This window comes from Alligator sinensis, unplaced genomic scaffold (assembly GCF_000455745.1).
Source record: "Alligator sinensis unplaced genomic scaffold, ASM45574v1 scaffold521_1, whole genome shotgun sequence".
NCBI lineage: Eukaryota > Metazoa > Chordata > Crocodylia > Alligatoridae > Alligator > Alligator sinensis.
Window position 1 is genome coordinate 1,056,432 of NW_005842374.1, and position 18,718 is coordinate 1,075,149.

The 18,718-nt window shown below is 44.3% G+C and overlaps 1 protein-coding gene across 2 annotated transcripts in view; it reads left to right on the forward strand.

Annotated features, from left to right (window-relative positions):
- LOC102382824 (calpain-5-like) overlaps positions 1-18,592 on the forward strand; it is an 82,420-nt gene extending 63,828 nt beyond the window's left edge. For both annotated transcript variants that reach the window (XM_006029374.2, XM_006029373.2), the window contains exons 11-14: positions 414-616; positions 1,844-1,965; positions 11,055-11,191; positions 13,091-18,592. In XM_006029374.2, coding sequence (XP_006029436.1) covers positions 414-616; positions 1,844-1,965; positions 11,055-11,191; positions 13,091-13,273 — 645 coding nt within the window. In that variant the 3' untranslated portion in view covers positions 13,274-18,592. The remainder of the gene's footprint in view (positions 1-413; positions 617-1,843; positions 1,966-11,054; positions 11,192-13,090) is intronic.
- Positions 18,593-18,718: the final 126 nt, after the last annotated feature.

Consider the following 18,718-nt stretch of genomic DNA (forward strand, 5'->3'; position numbering starts at 1 on the left):
CCCTACACATTATTTTGGAGGCACTGGATTCAGAGCACAGGACTGGGTGGCTAGCTTGCTGCTACTCCCTTGTTGTGTGACCTGGGCCAAGTCACTTTTTCCTGACTGTGCTTCATTTTCTCCATCTCTATTATGGGTATAAGATGCTCCTTGCAATGGACTGTGAGACATGCTCTAAATTTATGCCATATATTTTAACTTTAGTCTTTTGAAAATGTGGTCTGTCCATTTGGTAATGGTTGTCTGAACCATCCTACCTTAGAATCTTTAACCAGCTCCAAAAACTGATTTTCCTTTTTTATGATTTCATGTCATGTCATGTCACTTATCACCAGAAACCAGGACCAAGCAGCATACTAAAGAGCGTGCATTCAAAACAAGCATCCCATGCCTCTCATTCTGTGTGATTATAGGTGGAGGACAACAGAGAATACCGAATCCACACACTGACAATACAAGAGAGAGTGGCAACATCCACATACGTCAACACACGCACTGTGTTCCTAAAGAAGCTCCTTCAGAAAGGCCGCTATGTCCTCATTCCAACGACGTTCCTTCCTGGTGTTGTTTCTCAGTTCATTTTGAGGCTCTTTACAGATGAACCATCAAAACTTAGGTACCTTGTATTTTATACAACATGGACCCTTCATCCACTTCCTCCTGTTCTACCTCACAGAAGTGGTTACCCTCAATATACCACTTGCCTGTAAGGCAGATATGTGATTCGTCTTGACAACTTGATCAAAATTAGCCTTCTGGGATTTTCAATGATCTCATCCCCTTTTGCTTCACTAGGAGTTGTGGATACTCACCACCTCTGGAAATCAGACCACTATTATTTAGGTACCAAAGAGCAGGCAGCCAAGATTGGCCATGATAATTCCCTGCTCAGTCCTCCTATTGTAAAGGTACAGTTTTGGGGTCCTAATATTGCTGGGGGTAGCAGTCAATATCATTTCCTGATCTGACAGCTTGTTCCCACAACTTAGAACAATGGATATGCCAATGATGTCAGTTGTACACACAAATATTTCCATCTGCAAACCAGGAGAATGTGATGAGGTCTCCGTAATAAGTAGGAGCCCTTAAACCAGTCTCAAGATAGGTATATTTCACGAAGCAAAGTGGAGACAGCTTCCTCCACAATGTCCTGGTCTTGAGGAGACCACCTCAATGCCAGGGTTGACAAATTAAGTATTTCCATGGCCCATTCTATCTTTGACCTCTCTACAACCAACAACCGCTTTACTGTGACATTTTTAAGATGAGTGGTAATATATGCTGGTGATGACTTGTGTTTAACTTGAGGCACAACAGATCACCAGATTTATTTCCCACTGATAAGCCATCCAACAGCATAATTACTAACCAAGTGGCTTTGAATGTGGGGATCTTGAGATGGAAAGAGCCCAACCCCATTACCACTCTCTTAGGCCAAACCACACGCTTCCCCAAAGTCAACTAGACCAAGCCTTCTAGAGTAGTTGGATTTGGCTCTTCTGTCATTTACCTCAGCATAGATCTGGAATAACTCCGTTGAAATAAACCAGTGTATAAATAAACCTAGGCCCATTATATCTTTGTTTCGCTTTGATATTATTTTTGATGGCTTGAAAATTTGTTTTCCACATGCAACTGCCATGCAAGACATGCTATAACTTTTTCTGTTCATGTTCATGTAAGTCTGTGTTATTCCTGTAAACACAAACCACCCCAGGTGACATACAGGAAAAGAACAGCAAATGTAGATGTTTTGAAAAGGCCAACATTCACCATTCTGCTATTTTGCTTTCAACACCAAAGCTTTTACCCCTATCTAAATGGCATAACCTTGTTCTTTCAGAGAGCTGAAGTCAGATAAGCCTACATGGACATGCTGGAGCCTCTTATGTGGTTACCCTCGCAGGGTTACTCAAATTAAAATTCACTCTGCGGAGGGCCTACAAAAGCAAGACAGATCTGGTGGTAAGTGATGAGACTGTCTCTAGAGAAGTAGGAATTGTTGGCTGCTAATGCTTCTGCAAAGCCCTGCTGATTTGATATGCAAATGATCACAAATTATTCTAAGGAAATGAAAATTTAAACCTTAGCAGATTCTGTCTGGGGAGACGGTTTTATTTTTTTCTGGAGCCCTGTTATACCGGAATAGGCTTGTATATGGACAAAAGAAGAACCAGGGTTAAGGAGGCAGCACAAAACAAGAGCTAAATGTTAGCTGTGATGGCCCAGATGGTGAATAATAGGCAGTCACTTTTGATAACTGTGTGGTGGGGATTAGCCAGAAAGTCACAGTAATGGCTTCAGCTTATATCCTCCATTCAGGGTTGTCCATTCTGTCAATGAAAAATGTCCAGTGAGAGGTCGTTAGGAAGGACTCCCTGTAATGGGGTGTGTGACACTGAACACCTACCTAGCTACAGTTCATCCAAGAACTTCAAAGCACTTCACTCACTTGTAATATGTCTGTGAGGCAATTACTGTAAGATTACAACCATTTTGGGCTGGTACACCGAGGCACAGGGAGGTGACAAGACTTGTATGGCATCAACTATTGTATGTCTGTGTGTATCAAGGAAACAGTTTTGAAGCTGAGCGGTGCGTGACACTGAGCGCTAATTCATTGACTTGCCCCACCTCCATCCTTTGCCCTGTACGTTCTGCATCCTCCTCCATCTGGCACAGCTAAACTAAGTTCCTTCCCATGATCATCAGAGGAGAAACAAGCAGAGGCAACTAGCACTAAGTTAGCACCGGGAGGCTGCAAACAGCTGCTCCGGGCTCCGGCATGTCGGCACTCCAGCACCTTCCAAAGTAGACGTTGTGGTTTTTTCGGCTCTCCAGCCAAAAAACGTTGCCTACCCCTGACCTACGTGATGTGTTGTACCACTGAAGACGCTAGCTGTTGGTTTTGTAAAGGGGGTTCTAGCATCCCAGAGGGTCAAGAAGAGTCGGCAGTAATGAGTGTCAGTGAGATTCGTGTTGAATCTCATCCCTAACCTTCTGATCACAAGGACGTTGCTGCATACAATTCTGTCCTCTCCTCTTACAGAAACCACTAGTGACTTCCCTTATGGCACAATGCACTTCTTGCTAACCATTCGTGCTAGCCCTTTTGTCTTTTCAGGGGACCGGGGGGGGGCTAGAAAATTGCTTTACTTGGTTTTTCCTGGCTTTTTCTTGCACAGCTATAATGACATTTTGTGTGATTAAACATCAGACGTACAAGTAGCCTTGTTCCACAGTTTTGGAGAGACAAGCAGACTGGCTGGATGGCTAGATTAGACCAAAGGGAGATATGATGACAAGAACAGCAAAAAAACAGTGATTTATAAAAAAAAAAGTGTCTTGTTCATTCCCTCAAAAGTTACTGTTGGTTTTAGGGGATTTGTTCCCACCTGTTTTCAAATTCCTTAATCATTTTCTTCCAGTGTTCCCTGAAGTAAACCAGGAGGGAAAGGGAATTGGTTTCTACCATTTTGCAATTCCTAACACAGTTACAGTGTTGACAAGATTATTAAAACTATCTCCTGTAGCTGCCAAAATGTAGGCTTCAGCTCAGGAAGCAAAATGTGATTTGTCGCATTGTGACACTGACTGTCAGTAATGTACAACTAGGACTTACAATCAGCAACTAATAGGAACTATCTACAAAATCTGTTGTTCTTGGTCTGTCATATCTTTCTCTATTTTGATTTCAAGGCTAGCAGCAACTAGTTCTGGGATGGGGGCTTACTTTGACAAACAGGTAATTTATATTTATTGAACAAGAAAAACATTAAAAAGTGTGTTCTGTGTGAGGAACCTATAGGATATGTATTATGGAGAGCTGGGCAACATTTCCTAATCAAGTATTTCATCCACCAAAAATGCAGAATAGGGATAGCTGAATCTATTTGCAAATATGTTCCAAATTCATCAAATGTCTTGACTGGAGAAAAACAGAAAAAAAATTGAAAACAAAACCTGTTCAGTTAGACATTTTTTAGAACTAAGCATGCTGATTTTTATTAAGTGAAACTAGGTGCCATTCTGAACTTAGCCAAATTTACTTACATGAATGGGTAAAAACCCAAATGAAACTAACCTTTTTCTTGAACTTGAAATACCTTTTTTTCCTTCTTTTTTGGTTATTCACTTCGCCAGAAAACAACAACAACAGTTTGTTTCAAGTTGACATTTCAAGTGCTTTCAAACATTTCAAATATATGTATATTTTTATATTTCCGTTCAACAAGCAAACCAAGGAATCAGTCTTTTGTACCGCTCCCAGAGAGAAGTAGGGGTTGGGCATTTGGAAAGACCGTGTTTCTTAGGGAGTTTCAATCTGCTTTCTCGTGGGAAGAGTCCAGTGTGGGTCGCAGTCCTTTGGATCATTGTCCACAATCCTTAACTTTCCCCATTGGTCCTGGAGCATAACTTGGTATGCATTTTACTTCAAAGGCAAAAAGCCATAACAGCTTTCTCACGAATCAATACTAGGGGACAGTAAGGGAAAGCAGCAGCAAGCCCAGTCAGGAACGATAAGTGAGGGTTTTCCCTAGCGTTAGGCACACTCAGTAAGGTTGTTCAAGAGGAAAATAAGTAGATCAAGTGGACATGCATGCCTGGTGCTCAGAGGAAGCCTGTTTATGCCCTAAATGTTGTTGAAGGTTGGTTCCTCCTTACACACAGATTACTTTTCGTGATCATTGAGACCTTGCATTTCACAATGGCCTTCTTCTGTTCCTGTTTTTACCCATTACTTTTTGTTAATGCTTATTGACTCAGGTTGAGGGCTTTTCATTCTCTCCTTTGTATCTAAGTTCAGTGTCCCTAGCCACCTTCTTCCTTACCCACCCTCTACCTCCATATGCTACACATAGGTTGAAAATATCAGCCGTTGGTTTTGTATAAGCCGTTTTTAGGGTCCTTTGGGGTGGATAGATGGTATGGGTGGTAATGAATGTCAATGAGATCCTTCTGAACACACAGAGGTTGCTGTACTTCTCTCCAGCTCTCACAATTTCTAGCCAAATTCACACTCCATAATGTTATCATGTGGGAACTCCTTAAATCCTTGCTTGGGATAAACAGTCATAGATAGGACTAGTTCCCACAGTGCTGACACTGAAACACCTGATTTAAACCTCCTTAAATTTGAGGGGGAGGGGGAGTTTAGAGTTGGATGTACAGTTCACTGCATCAAGCCTGTCTCTAATATCTGAGAGTCAAAGACATATTTCTGAGAAAGGTACTCAAAAACTGAAGCAGAGTAGAGCTTTATCCATAGCATGTTTGCTCTGTGGCTTTCTTCATGATTTAGTCATCCTCCAAATGTTACCTCCTGCCAGAGAAAGGCTGTTGTGTTTGTTTTAAAGACATTTGCTCTGATGGCTCTACTTGCTGCTGCTGCAGATGATCTGTCCTGTCTAGAAAAGTGACTGATTTTCTGCAGCTGATGGGGTTAACCACTGAGTCTGGCCATTCAGCTACCAGATGCATCTGCATATTTGCTGCTCCTTTTGGAAGCATCCAGTTTTTGAGTAAACTTGTGCTGAGATGTAGCCAGCTAATCTCCAAGCCGATTATGGTGGTAGATTTGCAAGTGGATGAAGAAGAGCTGTTTGGCTTATTCCCCCTTCCTTCCCCTCTCATTTTCCCAAGTCCGTCTGTAAAATTGTCCCAGCTGCTGTGTCAGGGTCATTTCATCACAGCTGATTTCTGAGAGCAAATAAGCCTGCATGCTTTCTGACATGTTTTCACTGAAGCACCATATGGGATTCACAAGTTTCAGTCTTGTCTGTAACAGCTCCCTCTTTTTCTAACCCAGTATTTTTAATGCCTCTCCCTAATAGTGATGTGATGAACAGAAAGAGCGAAGGTGCAAGAAATGCCTCTGGTGAGGGGAGAAGAGAGAGAAAACATTTCCAAGGGAGGCATTCAGAGCCAGCTCCAGAACATGACCTCCTTGCCAAGTAGCTAACACCCTTCTGGGCACTTTCCTCTACCTACGTATTGCTTACGTTGCAGTGGTGGCTGCCCATCCCACCCCTGAACCAGGTTTGGGTTGGTCAGACACAGAACAAAGCCAGTCATTGTTGCAAAGAGCAGTGTAAGCAACTGCAAGCCCAGAGGCATTTCATTTGTTAAGAACAGTGACATGTCTCCCTGGCTTTGCCCAGTTTTTATTTGGTCCCTGAGGGTTTTACCTGACTGAGCAATGGCAGAACCCATTTCCATGTCATGCAGAAAGCTTCTGTTGGCGTGTACAACAGCAAAGAATGTGACTGCTGGTTTCTCAGAGGCGATCCCCAAGAAACAATGACCTGATCACACTTTTCAACTAATTCTAATCCAATCTCTTGACAAAGTCATAAAGAGACGGCGGTAATCATCTCCTCCCTTGATGTAGTCCTGGTATTATCCATTCTTTGCTTTAATATTAGATCGCAGCTTCATCTTCCCCCCAGCATTACCTTTTCCTGGATTTGCCACATCCTCTCTGTGATGAGGCATCAGAGTCATGGAAGCGTGATTGGGGTTGCTCTGCAGGTGTGACTTTCAAGCCTGAACTGCCAGAGGAATGGGTCTCTGAGTCCCCCTCCACCGCCTTGCACCCTCTGTGGACCTGCATAAAGCGGGTGTGAAAATGCTGCCACTTCAGTAGGGTTAACTTTTGCACTCATGATGCACAGGTATAAACAAACCAGTGGAAAGGGAGAGCACAATCAGACCCTTTAAAGCTTTAGGGAAAGCATCTTGTCTTGTCACGTATCTTTGGGCATCGCATCTCTTTTGAATCATTTTTCTTCTGGAAACTGCAGGAACAGGGGACAGATCAGTCTGGATTGGCCCTGAATAAATACTCTTCCCCTTAGCACCCATCCTCTGCCACTGTGAGATACAGGACCCTGGGCTACGTGGGTACTTCTTATGTTCTTATTGTGGTTCCTGATGAAGTCAAGAATTTGGCATCCCAACATTGAACGTGGCTGCACTGGCACCTTTCATCCATTTTTTTTTTTATTACTTATTCTTGATTTCTGCAGCATGCACACATGTTTATTTAGTTTCTTGCACATGGTAGCATTCCTGTTTCTTTTGCTCAATAAATTATGTTGGTTAACAGCTTTCTGTGCCCGGGCAGAGATGTCCATTAACTGAGAATTCGATGTATTTCTCTCTGTCTCTTTGCACCTCGCGCTTGCTCTGAACGATCTGCTCTGCAGTCTTGCTGTGGTGTTTGCATAAGGCTGCAAGTACTTGCCACTGTTTTGTAAAAGACCCTGTCTGACTTGGATCCAGTCCATTTTCAAGATCTCTTTGCAAAGGGGTGGGTTTTCCTGTCGCTTGTAGCACAGCCTGGTGTAACTGTGTATCCCACAGGCTAAATCAACATATTTAGTGACACCAAAATAATCGCTTACTAAAGTAGCCAATAAACTGCTCCCTTCTGCAGTAAGTGTTATATGTTGTCAGGGCAACAGCCCTATTACAATGATAGCCAGGTTTAGTCAGAATACAGATATATGAAAGCCTGGCCCTCTTTCTTAAGTCACACTGGATCTTTCTGTTTCAGAAGCAGCCATTTTCTGGCTTGTTTATGTGAGATGTTGGCATTTGTTCTTGGACCAGGTGGATATGTTCTAGGGAAATCATATGTGATAATCAATTATTAAACAGTAACAGTCACTTAAATCTGTGGCTGAAAGAAAATGACATTTGTATGTCCAGCTCTTTGAGCAAAGCCCAGCAAACAGCCTTTTGTGGGGCAGAAAAATATCAGCATCCAGACGGGCCTTATTCCAGTAGAGACACCTTTTAATAAAGATGATGAGAAGTTGCTTATAAAAGGGTTATCATCAAGAATCAGTGGATTAGTTGGAAGCATTTTATGTGGGAAGGAGGAAGTCTGGCAAATAGATATTTGCCTTTGCTAGATATGCCTTTGTTAAAAATTGGATCCAGTAGTGTGATCCCAGAAGGAAACCTATACAATGCATATGTTGAAATGGAAAAGTAACAATATAGTGCCTGTGTCCTAATTTGAGGTGATCAGAAAATAGCTGTCCCATTCCAGGGGAAATTCTGATGTTTCAAGATTTGTTTTTGTGACCAATCAAAACAAAAAGTCAAAATTACAAAACCTCCCATGGAAAGTCAGCTCTGAAAACAATTTGGTTTGGAAATGACAAAACCATGCAGTTCTATAAAAGGGCATATTTTAATTGATGTCAAAATAGTTCATTTAGATTATGTCAAAATAAACAGAAAATATTAAATATGCCCTATTAATATATTATCAACATACATACTCCACTATAATATAATCTTCAGATTGAAATGAATCGAAGCGATGACCTCGCTATAAGATGTTTTACCTTTCTGAGATCCAGTATTCTAACATTATCAGAATGAAATGAGAAAGCCAAAACAATATTCCCTTGATGCTTTCCCATAGAAAGTGTCATCAAGACTGACACATTCCTATCAGGGTTTTAGGGTTGGCAAAACTGTGTCTTCTGATATAAAACTGTTTCCTTTGGGAATCATTGTACTAGACCTTGAACTTATACCACAGAGGATGCAGGCCAGCAGCCTCACGCTCCAAGGCCTGTGCCTGGCCTCTCTGTATTTGATGATGTGAAGCAAAGTGGTCTAAATTTTAGAGTTTCTGAGCACTCCTCCTGTGGCCTTCAGTAGGAATTGTAAGATGCTCAGCTCTTCTGCCCAGCTATTTAAATCCGACATACGAAGTTCAGCATGTAATTTTATGCTCAAACATGGACTTTGGCACCAGTAGCTAGAGGACTGATGAGAAGGCTCATGGTTTCACTTTAAAGACGGTTGCATGAACCGGGAGGATGTCCAGAAAAGGTGAGGCAGGAACATGCCAAACCAGGAGGGGATGAGGCATTGTGGCCTCGTGGATGTGTTAGACTAGAAATCAGGAGGCACTGCTTCTTTTCTCAGCTCTATCGCTGCTTGTGGCTTTGGCGGGAGGGTTAGTTGCTTCACCTCTGTGCTCTCTGTTTCCCATCTGTAAAAATGACATGAACAATATTTCTCTTCTTTTGATGAGCGCTGGGTGCATGCCTAGCTCTTATGCAGAGATGAAGGTTGAGAATGTGGGCACCGTATCCTTTTATTTAATGGAGCTGTAAGGTTAGCAAAGCTGTTCTTCATGTAGATGGCCAAGTATAAATCACCTTTGATTTACTTTGAACTTCCCCAGGCTTCCTAATGGTAGCAGTGCCAGTCCATTCATTTTGCAAATACTCTTTTAAGCAGTGCAGGATGACAAATGGGCTCCTGCTTTCTGGTGAAAGGCAAAGGGAAGGACATTTTCTAGGCATTCAAAGGGGTGGGGAGCAGGAGAGCTCTCGTTCATGATGCAAGGTGAAGACCATAGTGACCATGGAGAAAAGCTTCTTGTTGCAGGGGACAGAAGAACATCGCTCTCTTTGACAATTAAAACATCTCTGTATCTAATTCTTATTCACATGCTATTATTTGGGTACTTGCTATTAGTTACCTTATACGTACCCTTTGCCTGCAGGCAGGCAGGACCGGGCAGGTGAGGCCACAGTAGCCCCTTGCACCTCTCCCCTGGTCCTTCTGCACAGTGAGTACACAGTGACACAACAAAGGGGAATGTCATGGCTGTGAAATGCCCCATTAAGACTCTGCTTTTCCACCTGGGATCCTTTTTGTCTGCTTTTCGGTTTTGGCCGCAGTCCTATCTTTTCATACAGCTTGATCTCTGTGGCAGGCTGACAAAAAGATCATTTGTCAGTTGTATAAGTATGGTAGGGCAAAGGTGGCCAATGTGTGGCAGCACGCGTGCTGCAAGTGGCATGAGCGTCCTGCACGTGTGGAACGCAGCGGATTGGGGAGGAGACAGGCAGCACAGTAGGAGATGGGGCAGGAAGGAGAAAGCAGAGCAGCAGATTGGGCAGAGGACGGGGACTGGAGTGGCAATCGGGGAGAGTGCAAGACTAATTTGTGTCATGTCTGCCATACAGGTTGGCCCCCACTGAGGTAGGGGAGGCTGTCATGGTGACAGCTAGAATGGCATAGCTAGGATTCTCAGTAGGTCAAAAATGGCTCTTGGCTTCCATTAACCAGCTGCTGATCTGAACCCATGCAGGCTGGCCTTGCACCTAGACAAGAGAGAAAGCATGAGCAAGTTGGGACTTTTTACTACTCCCAAAACTCGTGTGACTCCTTCAAGTGAGCTCTTGATTATTGAGGAACGAGCAATTCACTGATTGCCAACTCACAAGACCTTCTCTCAGGACTTTGGACCAAACTTTTATCATGCTTTGGAAAGCTTTAGATTCTGTTTTCTCCTTCCCCTGTTCAGCATTTCCCTGCCCACCCTTCCATCCAGCCGATGTGGCTCAGTGTGTTACAAGCATGGGAGTAGCAATGCAAATGCTGTAATACAAGTTTGGGACGATGATGCTACTGCAGTGCAAGCCTTTGAGCCTGCTCTGTGGGCATTTAGATACTAGATTTCCATTATTCAGACTGAGGCTGCACTCGGTGATGATGTGTAGAGGAAAAGTATTGCGCCTTCTCCTCCCACCACCTCGACTCTCAAGGCAGCCATGGCTGAACTTGTTCACCTCCGCGCGTGGAAAAAGTTTTTATATAACGATACGATACAAGCATTATGAAACTTGGAGAGGTGCTGCTTGCATAGATGACTTGAGTAGGAGCCATCTGTAGTGTCATTTTCCAAACATCTTTTGGGGGAAGCAGCCAAAAGCTCTGAAGATGGAAGGATTTAGTCTCCAGGGGTGAAGCACAGGGTGGTAAGTGACCTCCTCTTGCTGTGGGCCAGTGACAGGACAGGGTTTTCCCAAAGCCTGGGCTCTCTTGCCTTCTGACTTCTCATCATCTACCTGAATCATCCAGGCAAGTCCCAAGCCTGGTTGCTTCTGCAGGCAGGAGACCCTTGTTCCCTCTGACTCACTCCTCTGTCTCTCTGAGTCTACGACGGTTTCTCAGCTATTCCAAGTGAAAGTAGACACTCCAAGTCCCAATACAGATTTTTCTCACTGTTTCAGGAGCAGACCCTTACCTGACCATTAAATGTGAGAATCAGAAAGTTCGCTCTGCTGTCCAGCAAGACACTGTCAATGCCATTTTTGACACGCAAGCAGTTTTCTACAGAAAGAACATTGACCGTCCCATTACTGTCCAGGTAAGGAGGAGAGTCTGGGTGTGCTGCAGTGCCGGCAAAAAGAGGAACATTATGTCAGGGGGGAAAGCTCACTTCCTTCCATGGTATCTGTGTGTATCTTAGTGACATAAAGTAGCACGTGGTTTTAAATAAATTTGACTTTGATGGGATGAGGGTCTGACAAGCATTAACTGTTTCTTCACTAGATTGATACCCAGGCTGCGAGAATCACTGCTTCTCCATGACAGCAATGGCTGGAGCAATTCAGCTGTTTATATTGACCTTTGTATAGAGACCATATTTATTTGTATACTGCATGCTCCTGAATAAGACAAACACTTTGTTTTGGGAAGGCAGAATACAGAAAAAAAGACTTGAAAATAAGTAACTTAGTAGAACAAGTAATAAATTGCATAACACTGCTTTGTTTCTATCATGGTTGCATGTATTCACATATGCTATAAGACTGACTCAGCAAGATTAGGGATATAGGATAAGACAACTGGATATTATGGTAGACCTACATGAAGAAGGTTACCTAGCCATACATCAAATATGCTTTTAATCAATACCATTCAGAAATCTCTTTCTTCTTTTGAGACCCACACCCCAACATACAACTTCTGATTTTCATGGGAAAGGGTATGTGTGGTATCCAAATAAATATGGTGCTTCCTCTCCATGTAGTAACTATTATTGATACCCAAGACTTACATGGCAATCTTCATTTGTGGACCTCAAAATATTTTACAAGGGTGCTAGAGTATCTTTACCCCCATTTTATAGGGGAGAAAGAAAAGTTAATTGATTTGTCCCAAGCCTCTCACTGAATTAATGGAAGAACCAAGACAGGAACCCCAGACTCCACTCACAGGGTTAGTCCCTGGCACGCAGAATGCTAGGGGATGTGAGATGCTTTTTCCTTAATTGGTAGGATGACCCCTAAATCAATCCAGTCTTCTTAGCACTGAATGCCAGAGAGGGAAGTTAGTTTTACAGCGCTACAAGGACTGTACTTTGACACCTGGCATTCCTAAGCTGAAAGGTATCTCCTTGGTCCCCCATGGGCAAAAAAGGATGAGAGAAGAGCTATCATCATAAAGCTCAGAATATAGTCATGGGTGAATGTAACCTGAAAAAACAGCTGACAAGAAAGGCAGGTTTGTGCATCATCACAAGCAGGTTTTACTCTGATTACCAGTGGGTACCAAGGCAATACCCCTCCTATCTTTCTACAACACTCCACTCAACCCCTTTCACTTTCCCAGCTCAACCAAGAACAATTAGAGCAAATCAGGCAACTACTTCAGTAATCAGGGGCTTTGCATTCCCATCCAGATCCACCCCCAGGAGAACTATGCTTCTCTAGCAACACAAACCAGCCTCAAAGCTGCTTGTACTTGGCAATGGTGGATTCTCCCACGTGGTGAGGTAGAGCTGCCAAGGAGACATATGTGGGTCAAAAGAGGCATGGACAAAACCAGCTGCAAGAGCAGTTCCTCTGGGGCTATAACTAGTTAAGCATAAAGCAGCCATCCGGGGGCAAGGATGGGTTGTGAGGTGGAGTCGGCATCTTATTAGGTGCAGGTTGTTATTGTTGCTGGACCCAGTTGTCCCATTTTCATTCATTTTCTAGGTAGGACGTGACCTAGTGAGCATTATTATGAGTTTGTGTATTCCTGTATTTTCATAGATTCATAGATGCATAGATTGATATTTATTTGCATGGCATATAGGTAGTATAGAGCAGGCTTCAGGCCCTAGGAAATTAGCCACATTTAGTACACACCCTTCCTTCCTTCTGTTCCAAAGGGTTGATACGGGTGCCCCTCATCTGCCAGGGCTCTCTTAAGCAGTAGTTGAAAGGAAAGCAGCGTCTTGGCTCCAGTTATTTCTTCTCCCTCACAATTGTGTCTGTAGGTCTGGAACAGCAACATCTTGTGTGACCAGTTCCTTGGACAAGTGCTGCTGGCAGCATCGCCCAGTGACCCCAGAGAACAGCAGACTCTGCGGCTCCAAGGGAAAGGCGGCGGCGAAGCAGACGAAATGCCGGGTCACATCACCGTCAAGGTTGTTTCCAGCGATGACTTTATGGAGCTATGAATACCAAAGCCCTGTGGACCCAGACAAAGCTGTCACCTCGCGGCTGGGGGCCTTGTCTGTGCTTTCAGTGTGAGTGACTTGGGAGCAAAGATTGCACAAAACCATAAATCATTTTAAAAGAAAAGCCCCTTTGTTCCCCATCTCAGCACAGCTATAAGCGGGAGAGGCTTTTATACAGAAAGAAAATATATCATGCAGCAACTATAGTAGTAGGGGGCAACACTAATTCAGTGACCAAGCTCATTACAAACCACCACACTATCTGTCCTTCCCAGATATTTGGTGCATCGCACTATATCATGGCACATCATATTACAGCATATCTGACTACTCTTGGAGGGCTTCAGTGCAATGTGTTTCTTATGTTATATTTTTTTATGGCAATGAGAGTGGAGCCAGATAGGAAAGAAGCTAATTTCAACTGGCTTCCTTTTATATAATGCTACAATTGCTCTTATTAATGGTACTCTTATTATCTGACTGTCTCCAGTGAAATGTCACTGCTCGAGGAATCAGAGCACTTATTTTGCATAGGCCTAGGAAACCCTGCAGAAGAGGAATCCCAGTGTTCAAATGGCAGTAGGACTAAGTGGCTGAGCAGTGTTACTAGTGTGAGTTTTGCCTGGGTAAAGACTACTGGACTTGCCCTCATATTCTTTCTTCCTGAGCCAGCCAGCAAGCTGAGGTCTCTGACCACGAGAAAGGCACCTACAAATCCAGCGATGTCTTTGACCTGGTAGAAACTCAGTAAGAAGAGCCTCTAGTCACAAGAGCCTCTCTGAATAGCAGTTTGATATGTAAGACACTTTACCAAAGGGCTCTCCTTGTTGTTAACAATTCCCTTCATGCCGCTTGTACTGCTGAGCATGGTACCAAGGATTCACTGCAGAAGGACACAGCCCTCCTGGGGTGGGTATGGAAGGTAGAGCTGTAGTAGGATAGTTGTTTGTTTTTATATCACACCCAATTTTGTGTGAGGGACTAATAGCCTTTAACCAGCTGTATCATAGGACTAAGTTCTCCCACAGAGTTGGCCAAAATAGAAGCTTCCTTCCAGCCTTTGCAGGTAGCCTACTAGTTAGGTTTCGCTTGAACAGAAAGCACCTGTGCCGTTGAGCGAGGTAGAAGATTCTAGGTGTGAAATCAATTCATAATGAGCTCCAGGCCCTTCACCGTTCGCCTGTTCATTGTTAGTATTGCAAATTCTGCTCTTGGGTTTCAGCTTTCAGCTTTGTGTTGAGACAACGGCTGAATCCTGGGAAAAGCTGAATTTTCACTCATGCGGAAGTGACGCCAGGCATCTTGTGAATTTTTTTCTAGTGGGTGAAATGCTTTAGGGCAGAATTACATGAATATTTCTGCAAAATATTGTGAAGATTTGTTCTGCAGCTTGAAACACCCCACTGGCCCTGTGTGAAAATGAGATGAGTGGTGTCCTGAGGCGGGGAGGGAACACACAAATGAATGTGCCGCTGTGCTAGTTGACTGCCATTGGCTTGGTTTCACGTGTCAAATCTTCACATCCAGCGATAGCCCTGAAAAGGCTTGTGACAAACCAGTTTCACATTATGCCAGTATATGCATGCAGTTTGCATAATTTGCATAATTGTACTCTGCAAGTTGATGAGTTTCTGGATATTCTTTTGGGTGAGGGAAGTATGCATCTGCAGGAGTGTAAAGGTTCAGCTTTCCCAGACAGCTCAGGCCCTGGACAAGCAAGAATGCTTTTAAGGGCCAGGTACAAACATCACAAAGCCTCTGGGCTCTGCTTGAGTAGCTGCTGGCAATTACCAGGCCTGAGTCTCTTTGCCCGCTATTTTGACACCCTCTTAACTCCGGTGTCTGCAGTGAAGTTACTCCAGATCTGCAGCAATACAAGCCAGCAAGAGACTTGCGCTCTTCAGGTGCACAATAATTATGCAAGGTCCCAGATTTTAAAACAAGACATCTTTCTGAAATCTCACCAGCTGGCAGGGAGGGATGCTCAGGGTGGAGCCTTGCCAAACCAGCAAAGCCTCCACTGCATGAGCTCGAGGAGGGCCCAGAAAACAGATGTTTAAAATGGAGCAGATAATAAAAGCTGCTCCTGTGGACTGAATCGTATGCTAGTCAGCAGAACTGTCCCCTCAGAGGTGAGCCACTCTGAAGTGGGGTATGGCCCCCAGGTAGCGTCATGTATCCATGTGTTGGCAGAAGCCCTTTGCCTTTTGCAAACTAAAAGAAACATGGGCTGCAACAGCTCCTGTGTGCTTGCCTAAGAATACACAAAGGCACAAAGCAGCCCAACTGTCTTGTAAAGGTGCTAGAAACTGCAAAAATTACAATCCCAGAAATCTAGGTCTCTACCCTGTGGTGTGCAGCTATGCTGGCCTGACAAGAAGGAGTGGTAGGGAGGGCTCAACTAAGGTCATCGAAGCTGGGGTGGTTCTGTGGTCTCATTCCCTTCTTGCAAGGCTGTCCCACAGGAACAGACACAAGTGTTGACTTACTGATACTAATAACTGGTAAATTCAGACAATGAAGAGGGAGCATTGCCTTGGGCATGATTCCAGCACAACACCATTGCCTGGCATGTATGAAGGAGTTGGGCATTTTATGATCAATAGGATTATCTGTGGTTCTGCATTAATTAGTGTTTGGAAATGAGATGTCAGTGTAACAACAGCCTGGGCAGCATTTGCCTATTAGCAGGTGTTAATGCAAGCTGGGGAATGGCCAGTGGGGTCTGTGACTCACGGAGGCAGCTGACTGCCTTGTTACCCTACCCAACCATATGGAAGATGGAAACAGGCCCTGGTAGGGGGAAGAAGCTGGACTTAGCGGGGTGTTGTCTGTTCCTGAAGCCAGACCCCAGGAAGAAGATGAGGTTGGACCAGTAGGGCTGAAATGGCATCTTCTCATGGCACTATGCATCTTCTTGTGTCTATGAGGCTAGGGTAAGCAATGGGTTTCTGCTTATAAGAGAAACATCATGCATTAAAGGTATGGGCATCTCTACAGAATACAAGAGTGTAGAAAAAGCAAGTGCAGCATCAAGCAAGAAAGATGTTTTAAGAAGAGACAAAATGTTTGGCAATCCTGCCGGTGGAAAGGCCTCAGGAAGCTGAATGGGTTTGTTCGGACTTTTTTTTAGAGTGAGACTTTTTTTGGTTTCCGTACGTTCATGCCCTCTGTAGGAAGGCAATGGCTGAGCAATGCAGAAACAGAGAGAGGCCAAGCCAGGCTGTAGATGCACTCCTAGGCCTCCTTGTGCTGGGTCCGTTAAAGTGTTCAGTGCTGCCAGTTTGCAAACACTCCTGCTTAACCTTTTCTTTGCCTTCATTTGTACCCTGCAAGTGAATTAGACATGTGGTTACCGCATCTTTGGCCCAAGCACCACTGTATCTTGGTTTGGGTGAACAAAATCCACACCCAACCTCACTGGGGCTTTGCTGATGTGATCTCTGCCCCTTCTCTTTTGTGAAGCTCCCTTCCCTCCCCCTCAGTCTTCTCCCCTACAGACACAATTACAGCACAGAAAATGCCCAGTTCCCCTCCCCTCAGCCAAGCGTAGGCCGATGCTGATTTATGGCTCCCTGGCTCACAGGACCAGTCATCTCCAAGGAGAATAATAGATTGAATGTGCTGAGCACAAGGCACAGTAATGTGTCCAGAGTTGGAAAGGAACCACTTTGCTTGGGCTTTAGTTGTTTGTCTCAATTAAATCCTAATGGTTTCAACATATCCCATTCTCCAGCATAGGCGTGGTAGACATAGCTTTGCTGTAACACAGCTCTCCTTGCCCTAAAAGACACATTTTCATTGGGAAATGCAGGAGGGAGGAGGACAAGACTTCTGTGTGCTAACAGGAGGTGTCTGGGAGCTAAATATCACAAGCAGTGCTCACCGTCTGTTAAATATTGTGACCGTCTCTCAGCTTCTTGGGGAAAATGGATCAGATCAACAGCAAGTTAGCACAGCTCCATCACCTTCGATGTAGATTTGCACAGCAGAAAACATAGCCTGATAGAGTCCCCTGCATTTTCGAAGTCAGCACTATAACTATTATGCCATTATAGCAATTGCCACTATAGTGTGAGGAAGCATTTTGTGGGGCTTCATAGTTCCTCCCTCAGCATGGTTTTTCTCCTGGCATTGTGCTGGTGCAGGAGCACAGGCACGGTACTCTCGTCCACTGCTCCCCGCTGCGTCTGAGGCTGGATACTTCAGATGGAGGAGCAAATATCCCCATATCCACTGAGGGCCTGATTCACTGCATATGCTGACTTCAGTCAAGAGAAAGACGCCCCACAGCTCTGTGAGAAGGCTCAGGGCCACATCCTTCGCTGATGCATTGTAGCTACATCAATTAAATAGCTGGAGCTTGTGTACTACTTTGGCAGTACTAAGGCAGTATGTGGTGCTCCCTGACCCCAGCTGGAAAACAGCTTCTTGCAGGAAGCATGTGAATTGAGAGTGCTCCTCATCTTATTTTCACCGAGTCGCACCCCCTGCCCCCTTTCCTGCTCTCGTGTTACAGACACAAGTGCTTCCCGATGGGCGCCCTGGGTTCATTAAGCGTATTACCAGCAACTCTTCTCCTAAGTCTGGAGAAAAGCCCGGTTCTCTATAGTGCCCCAGTGCTGGTAAGGTGTCCCTCACAAGAAGGTCTGTTCCCACAAATGCAGACACTCGTGAAACACACTGCACCTGCCTGAATCAAGCCGTGATTCTCAAATAGGCTTCCTTTCCACCTTCTGCTTGCTAAAGGCCTCAGTCACAGCCAGGGTGCCCATCATAGAGGACAGTCCTCTATCGATACAAAACCAACGCCTTTATGTCCTCTATTTTTCTCTTCAAGAGTACAATAGAGGACATAAAGGCAGCCGGTCTTGTATCAATAGAGAACAGAGTAGCAGAAAACTGGACTGTCCTCTATGACGGCTGCCCTAGTCATGGCGCTCTAGGGTCAATGAACTTCGGCGAGCATTTAGTTAGGTCCCACAGCAGCATGGGTTGAAGTTTTCAGAGGTTTTTAAGCATGTCTAACAGAAGCAAGGAGAGCCTCTGAAAATCAGCCCCCCAATCACCAGAAGTACTTTAAACTAATCACCCTAAATTAACGCCCCCGCCCTTTGAAAATAGTAGGCGTTAGACGTCACTTGAATGCTACTCTACCATGGGACTGTGATTCTCAGCTGGGCTCACACCTGCTGGATGGATTTCAACTCTTGCACTATTGTTTTTCATACTGTATAAGCATTTTGCAGCACTGGCACTTTTATATTGTGGGAGATAATCTATGTACTTCCTAGAGAATAAACTTTTTTATTACGTTATCTGCACTGTTGTCATTTGGGTTAGTGTAACTGGGGATGAAAAAAAAAGCAAAAAAAAACAGGTAAGTTGAGCTAAGGAAAGGAAGCTTCCACAGTGAGAGTCTTCAGGTCAGAAACTAGAAATTAA